The sequence below is a fragment of the Esox lucius genome, chromosome 23 (genome assembly GCF_011004845.1).
Source record: "Esox lucius isolate fEsoLuc1 chromosome 23, fEsoLuc1.pri, whole genome shotgun sequence".
NCBI classification, from domain to species: domain Eukaryota; kingdom Metazoa; phylum Chordata; class Actinopteri; order Esociformes; family Esocidae; genus Esox; species Esox lucius.
In genome coordinates, this window is record NC_047591.1 from 20,025,750 (window position 1) to 20,035,707 (window position 9,958).

Below are 9,958 nucleotides of genomic sequence, written 5' to 3' on the forward strand. Positions count from 1 at the left end.
TGGGCGGTGGAGAAATCGTTTTATCCAGTGGTGGTGTTTCATCCCCCTCGTTCTCTGTGGGTGAAGATCGGTCAGCAGCTGCTCAAGTCGAGGCACTCTGAGCGGTCAGTATTGCTAATGTGGCTGTATTATCATCAGTACAGCCATTAAGGTACCTGACTGGAACATATTTCACTAGCCTCAGCTGCAATAAGCTCAAAAACCCAGGTAGCCTCGGGGTTTTAAGTTGCGTTTCCTTTTCGCGTAGTTCTTTTAATATTCATAATTTCCTTTTCTGTGCCCCAGTCTCATATTTTCTGGACTCCGACATAAACTACCTAGCTGCTTATCCAAATCTCACAGTTAATGCTGAAGTAGCTAGCTAGTTTTTAGTTATTTAATGCCAAAATGTTCTGGCTTCTGACGAGCTTGGCTCAACCAGTAAACAACCAACACATTATTTGATATGATTAACACATCTATTACCAAATAGTTAAAACTTACTGATCTTCGCCCTCGGATTTATTTTTGATGGTTTAACATCACGTGATTACGTCTACACTACCGCAAGTCATTCATAATGGGGCTCTCAGGGCGTGCGACCAAACCCCAGCAACTCATTCAGAATGCAGGGGGCCGCCTGGTGTTTAACCTTCCTAAGTTCCCCCATGGCACCCTCCTTTCTTCGCACTCTACACTGACTACCAGTTGATGCTTAAAGCAATAAAACGTGCTTCTACCCCCCACACCTCAAAAGAGGATCTACTCCCGAACTTCAGGCAACGCTCAAACTCTCCACCCTACCCGTGCTCTTGGCTGTTCCCGACACAATGTCAAAATTAAAATGCACTTAAACGGTTTTTAAAAATTAGTTTTTTGAAAATGTACGCACCAAGTCGCTCCGGATAACGGCCTGGTGAATGCAAGTAAATGCGTGAAATAAAGGTAAAACTTTAATTACGTAGGATACTGTAGATGTTTCTGACCATTCAAATGTAACAATTGCAAATACGATAAAACATTTTGTAACGTAAAATGTTTGCATTATACTAAATTTGACAACCAGCGAAACTTCCATTTAAGTAACTTTATTCAAGTTCCGACATACACAAAGTGTATTTTCTTTAAGGTTCATTTAAAAACGTGTTTCATTGGTAATTTGCTTTCAACCATGTTCATTAAAATACAAATATAACCCTAATATCAAACACTAGCAAGGGGGTGGGGGGGTGATATCACTTTTTGTAGAGCGTACAAAAGGTTTTATTTGTCAAGGAGGTTATGTTCAGACTTCTTTACAACAGTACCATCTTTACAATAAATTGTAAATAGGAAAAGTATATAATGCTTTACAGAAACCCAAAAGAAATACAGATACAACCACTGTTTAAACATTTAATACAAATGGGTTAAAAAAATATAACACAGCATGTACAACAATGTTTTCACATGGTGTCTTAACTGAGGATAAAACAGCTTACATCCCGCCCCCCCACACAAAAAAAAAACACGAACCAAACCCCGAAAAAGTTTCATTCTATAAAAATAAATCACAGCATAAAACAAACCCTAACAGTTACATAGACAAACCCTACACTGAGCTCTGAAGAGGTTGACCCAAAACCTCAATTAATCACATTCATACCCATCATGCAACAGGAATTGGAATCAACAAATCATGATATCAGAGCTGCCAACTAACAGCAGGTAGAGGGGAATCGTTCAAGATTTGAAGAGTTTTTTTTTTATTTTTATCATTCATTATCATTTCAAGTACAAAAACTCTGACTAAAACCAAAACCAAGGTCTGACCCGCCCAAAGATCTAAATACTAGAACTTAAACGAAGCCCTCGTGTTCCTGGAGCGGGGGATGCTTTAAACACACCATACAGTAACAGATCAAAAGGTCAGCCGTGACAGACAGGGATGGGTCGAGGGGAGGGGTTTGAGTCAGTAGAGGCAACATTTAGGGAAAATACAGGCACCCAGTACTACGGGGTCAAGTAGTTCTGGGACCTGCCTACATGATTTTACTAAAACAGGTGGGTTAGTGTCTGTCTTATGTGATTGCGTGGGGAGGGTGTTCACAGCTCAGTGGCGGCTGTCCGCGGACGGGGAGCGGGACCCACGAGATCTAGATCTGGACCTAGAGGGCGCACGCTGTGCAGGGGGAGGGGAGTGGGGAGAGACAGACTTGCTGGGCTTGGAGGGACGTTTGGCGGAATTCTCCTTGGCCCTGGGGGATGGGGAGGCGGGGACAGTCCCTCCCGTGCGGGGGGCCGGGGAGCCGCTGTGAGACCGGGGGGAGCGAGAACGAGAGCGGGAGCGGTTGTAATCCCGCTTAGGGGAATGTGATTTGGGGGAACGGGATTTGGGAGTGTGGGACCTGGAGCGACGAGGGGTCCTGGAGCGAGACTGGGAACGGTTACGGGAACGGGAGCGGGAACGGGAGGAGCTGTCGGAGCGGGAACGACTCCTGGAACTCCTGAAGAACACAAGAGAAACAACAATGATGAACAACATGGAACACAGGCGGTGTTCTTTAAGAACGGCACCCAGGACTACGTCAGTGCACTACTCACCGCTTCTTAGCTGCCTCGATCAACTTGATTTTCCTTCCATTGATCTCCTTGCCAGACAGCTTCTCCAGGGCATTCTTCAGATCGCTGTAAGAAGCAAACTCAACGACCCTGCAGAGAGACAGTCAACGAGTGGTCAGTGGCATAAAACTCTGGAAACAGTCACCCAAACGCCAACCACATACACTCTAAAACAAGTAAAAATGCACTGGATTTAGGCAGCTCTGGAATGGAGTGCAGTTCAACCTAGAAAATGCTTTATTAGCATGAAAGCAGCCCCCGGATGTTCCATGTGTTAGACATATACAGATTACTGAGGCGGAGTACTTGCCCTTCGTTGAGCTTCGGGCGGTGGGCGTCCGCGAATGTGACCTCCCCAGCCTGTCTCATGAAATCTTTCAGGTCCTACACACAACGACAGGCCAAGTTAGGAACAGGACAAGGAAACAGGGTTATGATGAATCACACTCCCCAGAGAAGAGAAACGGTTAGGTAGCATAGAGCCACTAGAAGATGAGATGAGGTGTCCAAGAACTAGAGAGAAGTTTCCAAGTAAATCACGTGCTGAAGGCAAACGTTTGCAGTCACGTGTGATTTGGCTGCAGCAGTCTTTGACAAACTTAACCACCACCTCCCCAGAAAAAAAATCACATTTAAAATAAAAGTTCCACTGTGGAACTGAAAAATTTGAACCTCTAAATTCTTGGACCCCACTCTCTTTAACAATTAGACAGAATACTTCAAAATAAATAGGCCTGCATGACCAGCAGAAGATGTGTGTGGTATGTGTGTGTGTGTATGTGTGTGTGTTGAGAAGCATAAAAGCCCCATTGTCTCTGGCTAGCTAGGAGCCGAGGGCGAAGGGCTCTCTGCCCCCAACGGGTTCCCCGTCTAGGGCCGGACAGCTCAGAAGCCCCCTCAGCCTCGGTACAGAGAGTCAACAGGGTGGAAGAGAGGAAACTGATACCTGAGAGCGACCACTTTGGAGCAGGCCGCGGCAGGCTCTCCCAGCCCACCATGCCATAACCACCTTGATCGCACCTCGTGACCCCGCTCACTCCCGCACAGCAGATTTTATCCACCACTCTCTCTGTCTCTCTCTCGCGACGTGCGGACGGAACCACAGCAAACATGGGCGGGGGGGGTATATGGATCGATCGAAGCCTCTCAATTAACGAACCACCATCGATCAGATCAATACGCCAGCCACCACCATCATCATCATCATCATCATGACCACCAGCGACTCTCTCTTCCCTCTCCTTCCTCCTCTCTTTCTGCACATCTGCCTCTCTGTTTGCGATTTCTCCCTCTCTGTGTCAGCACGGCGCTCCTGCCGCTGAAAACCCACCACCGGGTTGGCAGTGTGCGAGCGAAGGGGCCACCAGCCACGCCAGCGCTTCTAGAGCGGAGCAAGTTGTGGGACCCGAGGGGGGGGGGGGGCCTCACCCCCAACCTGGCGAGGGAGCACTCTCATACGACCAGCCGGAGGATACCAAATAGGAGCGACTGGCTGGCACGACATGGCTCAACCCAGAGAGAGGGACCCTGAGGGGGTTAACTCCGCCATAAGAAGCGCCCTCTTCCATACGACACAACAGTCAGGCTGGCAAATAAAGGGGTGAAGAATTGGTTAAAATTAAAAAAAAAAAAAACAGACACAATTTCCCCTCCCTTTTTTCCTGCCCCTTGTTGTTTAATAAAATGCCGTTTAGATGCGACACATAGCTATGGCTGGGCGTTTACACTGAAATCACAGGGGAGTGTTGGATTTGTATTCAGAGTTCTATAGAGGGAGTCAAAACTGTCATTAGCTGAAAATGCTCCTTTCAATATTTAGATAGTGCCGCTCATTTTCATATTTTAACTTGCTCAACCCATTAAAATTTAACATTCATTAATGAAATGTAAAAAAAGGGGAGGGGGGGGGGCTGTTATTCTGATGAATGTCTACCTGAACAAGGCAGTTGTCTTGAGCGGACTGAAACCACTGATACTGATTAGTATGAAACCGAGTGTTTCAGGCTCTGCATGTAACCACTCAAAGCCTGGCCAGGTCAACAACAGACAGAGGAACTCACCTGCCAGCTGACACGGGATGAGAGGTTCTCCACAATGAGACGGTTTTCTGTACGCATCGGAGGGGGGTTCCTACTGTCAGTGGACAAAGAGAGACAGAGACAGCATAGTGTGAGAACCTTCCAGAGAGTCACGGTTGATTTACAGTAGTGAGAATCTCTCTTTCCATTTGCTTTGTTGGAAAATAAGGTGCCTTATCTAGAAGGCAGATTTCATCTTCCAGAACAAACTTGGCTGACAGCTACTTTTGTTTTTCTTCGCAACCATTAATTCCAGCCTTTGGTGGAAATAACTTCATGTAGCCTTTCCTTATAACGATCAGTACCTACCATTAAACTGAGTAATTTCTGGACCTCAGCCACTCCATAACATTTCATTTACTTTCTTTTGCCGATTCGGTTACAGCTTTTGCTTGTGGGTTTTGGATCATTGTCCTGTTCCAAGTTCCCATGTTCAGTTCCAGATTTGACAGATGGCTTGACACTCTCCTTATGAATTCTCGGGTACAACATGGATGACTCAATGAAGGCCAGTTGGCCAGGCCCCGAAGCAGCCTGAAACATGGTGCCTGGCATTGAAGCCAAACGACTTGGACTCATCTGTGCAGAGCACACGGTCCATGTCATTTTAGTCTCTCCTAGGTGTTGTCTGCCTAAAGTTGGTTCTGGCATGAGAGAACTATAGGGTACACTCATGCTACCCAGGGAGTTCTAACAGACTTCTATCAGCATCTGTCAGCTCTTAGCAGAATGTGATTGTACAACCTGTCCTATGCAGATTGCCAGTGGTCGGGGATTTTCCCCTTTTCATTTTTTGATGGTCAAGGACAGCAGATATATGGATTTCGAATTGCTTAAAAATAGCTTTCTCACTCTTCCCGACTCATTGGCATAAATAATCCCTTTTCTGAGGACATCAGATACATCTTTGCATATCCGGTTACCCCACACTCATATGGTGTCCAAACCAGGTCACGTTTCTAAACTTCATGGCTGGCTGGACCCTTCCAAGCCACACTTATTATTCTCATATCATTCGCACATGTTGGTGCACCATGTTGGTACAGAGACAAACAGAATTATATAAGAAAAATATATATTTTTACTTAATTATTTATATTACATAGTATTTAGCACAACTGGCATTGAGTCCAAATCTGTCCAAAGAAAATAAGTAGGCTCACTGGGAAGTGGTGTCTTTCACATGACTATAGACTATGCACACGGTGGGGGTGGGGGGGGGTGTAGTGTAATTCTTAATTCTGGAATGCACCTTTAAAGCTGAACATACCGACTGTCAGTGATCCATTAGTTCAATACAAGTCTCAGACTAACCCTCATAAAAGAACATGCTTAAACTATCAGTCGGTTCAAAAGGGGCGATGATGAAATGTGCCGGCTTCAGTCCTAACAGATAGAGCTGGAAACCCATAGCAACATTGGCGTGTACACACAGAATGACGAATATACTGTCATTTTAACTTACTTTGTCGGCTGTCCATTTGGTTGGTTTGTCCTTATGGAAATTTGAGACAAAATATCCACAGGAAAGTATTATTAAACAGAATTTGTTTTAAACACTGGCACTGCCGTTGAGCGGTCTACCACCAGACACAGAAAAACACCATGTGCATGCATTTAAGCCATGAGCACGAGCCTCAGGTGATAGACCTGCTAACCATGAAAGCCATGCAGAGAAACAAACATTTTATAAAGGGCTTAATAATACTTTCCTCCAAATATACATCGTCTCAAATTTCCACTTGTCTGGTTATCTGCGCTAGATAGGCGGCTAACGCCAAGCGAAACGTCCACACTGAGTTGTAAGCGGCTAACTGGCAGTTAAAAAAAAAAAATGCCCACATACCTCCGACTATCCTGAGAGCCTCTGCCGTAACGATCCGGGAAGCGACCTCCTCCTCCTCCACCACCACCTCCTCTATCACCTCCACGCCCACGGCCGCCACGCAGGCGCACGCGAGCATGCTCAATGGTCACCCTGAGAGAGAATATGGCGAGGGTAGAAATTGGGTCAGGTTGTGGTGTGCATGACAAAGTGCTCTCAATAACAAAGACTATTCGTTAACTTGCTGCATTCGCCACAGGCCTTGGGCCAACATGGCGGTGCCTGGTGTCCTTTCAACCATCATGAGCAGAGACAACTAACCAACATTAACTAACCTCTCATTGCAGAGCTCCTTGCCGTCCAGCTCGTAAACCGCATCCTCAGCATCCCTGGGATCGTCAAACTCCTGAAAAGCAGCACCCAAAGAACAAATGAATGGATGGACATCCTTTATGAAAACATTTTAAACCATCAAAAACAAGCTGTCCATGAGTTGTGGTGACAGGTGAGTAAAATGTTTTTGATATCCACATTATCTGACTAGAATCACCACTGATTTTCATACAACAGTTCGGCATTAAATTCCAAGTTTTTAAAGGAAGTGGTTTTGATTACATGCGTCACACGAGACAATTTTGGTGATGCCTTTGGCCTAGAGAGTGATACCAGTGGGCAAAATCACCAGCTAGATGACTAATCAAATTGATAACGTGTGTTTTTGTGCGACATTGTGTACAAACTGACCACAAAGCCAAATCCCCTTTTGAGGTCGATGTCTCGGATGCGTCCGTATCCTTTGAAGAATCTCTCAACGTCCTTCTCTCTGGCGGAGGGGTTCAACCGGCCAATAAAAATGCGACAGCCACTCATTCTGGCTTCAGGCTGTCTGTCTGAAAGCAAAATAGTAAGATTAAAAAAAATAATTAATTAATAAAATTAATTCTATTGAGATTTACGAAACATTGAAAACCATAACACTGATGGATAGAGGGGCTATTGCATTACCAGACAATTATATGGTAAAACCGTCGTGCTTGCAAAGTGAAAATAGGTAACCTCGTTAGCTACGGTCATCAGCAAGCTTGAAACGAGCACACCCACATCTAGAACCTAGCAATTTAGCCAAGTTTCTGAGCTAACGTCGATTAACTAGCATCAATTCATTACCCACGCATGATTGCAGGATATAAACAATAGGTCAATCAGTTTATAAATCTAATTAAACAAACATAAGCCATCCAACACGTAAACAAGCCACATTACAGGCAGTTTTCCAAACAATTTATCGTGACCTTAGCTGCGACACAATCGTCGTGCATTTTTTTTTTATGGGCCTTGCTTGGATTGCTTTTGCAAACGTAGCCAAGAGAACGAGATAAAACACCAAAGCTAACAAAAATCAACAATGCTTTCGACTGGAAATATGAATTCATCAAAAGTATACACAAATATTATATTGTGCAAATCTTCCGTTTAACATACCGTTCGTGTTTTTATATTTTCTTCGGAGATTGTCTTGCTGCTTGCTGCCTCTTGAAAACACAGACTGAGAAAGACACACAAAATGGAGCCCTTTTCACTCGACTTTTCTATAGCACAATGCAGTGCAATATCTAGCCGCTAGGTGTCACCCAGTCACAAGGTTTAGGTTTAAATAATGGGTGACGAAAATGGAACACATAATGTTGACGTACAGGACAGATTTGTGCTGCGGTTAACTCTTAATTAAACTAGCAGCTAGCATGATTTAGAATATACCTTATATTGAACGGTTAATATAAGGCACAAATTAATATATAATAAGGTGCGTGGTTTTCCTGGTGCAGTATGATTGCGGAAGTCATAGTGGGTTCTACAACTGAGATACTTTTGGGAAGATCGGAAACCCCCCTTCTTGCCTATTATGTACGCCCATTGGTTACGTTAACCCATACGTTTTCAGTGGTCCGCGCGATGCATTTCGGGACATTATTGGACAAAACAGTAAAGGCAAATTCACAGAGAATGTTTCTAGACTGGCATAGGATTTCTAGAAGGTATCTGGTAATGTTTAGTTTAGCACAGCGTAGAGAACTATGCACATGTCATCTGAACTGGTCGAGCGTGTTATTTAATTTCTTAAACACTCATCGTAATATCTCCTTTCAATAATACCACTGGCTTCAAGCTTTTGTTCTCTAGATTCTCTGAAGCAGTTGAATGCAAAACAAACTTTTTTCCCAAAACCTCAATTGAGGTAGCTTTAACCCATAGAGACTGCACTAGGGTATAGAGGGACATGTATAACTTACTTAATATGGAGGCGACATTTATTCAATATAAAAACACATCACATCTTTTAACACTTCAAAAGAAAGCTTTAATTAGAAATTTATATACACAGTAGAATTAAATTAAACTTTATACAAATATTAAAATACTATCTTCACACACCCATTGCAATGTACAAAGGAAAAAAAAAACATTAAAGCATTTAAAGGCAAGACATGGACTTTGATTTTGTTATTTTCAACTAAACAACACCGTACAACAGTGGTGTGGACACAAACATTGTTGTTCAAAATAATTTTTTAACCCTTTAAAAGAAACATGAACAATTTGAAGAAAAATGTCTTAAGACATTAAAGCTCAACTAGAAGACCATAGCAATCTCCCAACTCTTTGTTTGGTGCCTTAAACCCGCTGATTCAAGTAGATCAAAGAAAAACATGGATGTCAATGACAACTTCTTTATTTTTTTCATTTGTATTATTTTACTGCATGACAGAATGAGCACATAATGGCATCTAATATTGTACCTTATTCAGACTGTACGTTCATGTCTTGTAATCAAGGAGAACATTGGTAGGGACACGTAGGAGCTTATTCTCTTATGGAGTAAAATAATTAAGACATTGCCTAAGCAACATCTTTACGTGCGGACCAAGCTTACTTGATCATTATTGACATATCCTGTTTTTTTATGCTTTTTCTAAAATATCCTTGGAGGGGACAGGGAGATTTGGGGACTTTTGTTAGCCGTTTCCAAAATCAAAATAAGTACACTGAAAAATACAGAAGATAGCTGTATATGTAAAAAGGAAAAAAAAACAAGGCCATTTTAGAAACACTGAAGAGATTTCAATATCATAAAGCCCAATAAAGACTGAAGAAGCTTGCAATCCAATTACAAAATAAAGAACTACTCCGGGACAAAGGCATCATTGTCTGTATGCATGTATGAATCAATTTGAAATGACATGTTGACAAAGGGACAACATTTATTTTATGTGAAAAAGAGGATTTAAAATGGCCAGACGAAAACCCTTAACCCTCAACCCTTAACCTCATCGTTCAAGGTAAAGGTGGGAAAAGATTTTGGCTCCAGGGTACGATTCAAATAATAAAAAAATATGGACTTATTTTATTTAACCAAAAATAATAACATCTCCCACTGGCCACATTCAACTTCCAAATTGGAAATCCCCACTGAAAC

General features: G+C 43.1%; 1 protein-coding gene across 2 annotated transcripts; it reads right to left on the bottom strand.

Annotated features, from left to right (window-relative positions):
- Positions 1 to 1,051: 1,051 nt before the first annotated feature.
- On the bottom strand, positions 1,052 to 8,075 carry srsf5b (serine and arginine rich splicing factor 5b). Of its 2 annotated transcripts, XM_010894204.5 has the most exons (9): positions 7,966 to 8,075; positions 7,228 to 7,373; positions 6,819 to 6,889; positions 6,505 to 6,636; positions 6,124 to 6,153; positions 4,641 to 4,713; positions 2,891 to 2,964; positions 2,563 to 2,670; positions 1,052 to 2,465 (listed from the first exon to the last, which is right to left on the bottom strand). In XM_010894204.5, the coding sequence occupies exons 2-9, from the start codon at positions 7,351 to 7,353 to the stop codon at positions 2,072 to 2,074; spliced, it is 1,008 nt and encodes a 335-aa protein (XP_010892506.2). In that variant the 5' UTR covers positions 7,354 to 7,373; positions 7,966 to 8,075; the 3' UTR covers positions 1,052 to 2,071. The 2 variants fall into 2 exon arrangements, with proteins under 2 accessions (XP_010892506.2, XP_010892507.2); XM_010894205.5 differs by lacking the exon at positions 6,124 to 6,153 and having other exon boundaries at positions 7,966 to 8,073.
- Between the last annotated feature and the right edge of the window lie 1,883 nt (positions 8,076 to 9,958).

Coding starts and splice junctions, on each gene's coding strand:
- srsf5b (XM_010894204.5), bottom strand. CDS start 7,353: ATGAGTGGCTGTCGCATTTTTATTGGCCGGTTGAACCCCTCCGCCAGA. Junction 6,890..7,227: donor AAAGGGGATTTGGCTTTGTG/GTCAGTTTGTAC, acceptor GCTGCTTTTCAG/GAGTTTGACGATCCCAGGGA. Junction 6,154..6,504: donor GGCTCTCAGGATAGTCGGAG/GTATGTGGGCAT, acceptor AATTTCCATAAG/GACAAACCAACCAAATGGAC.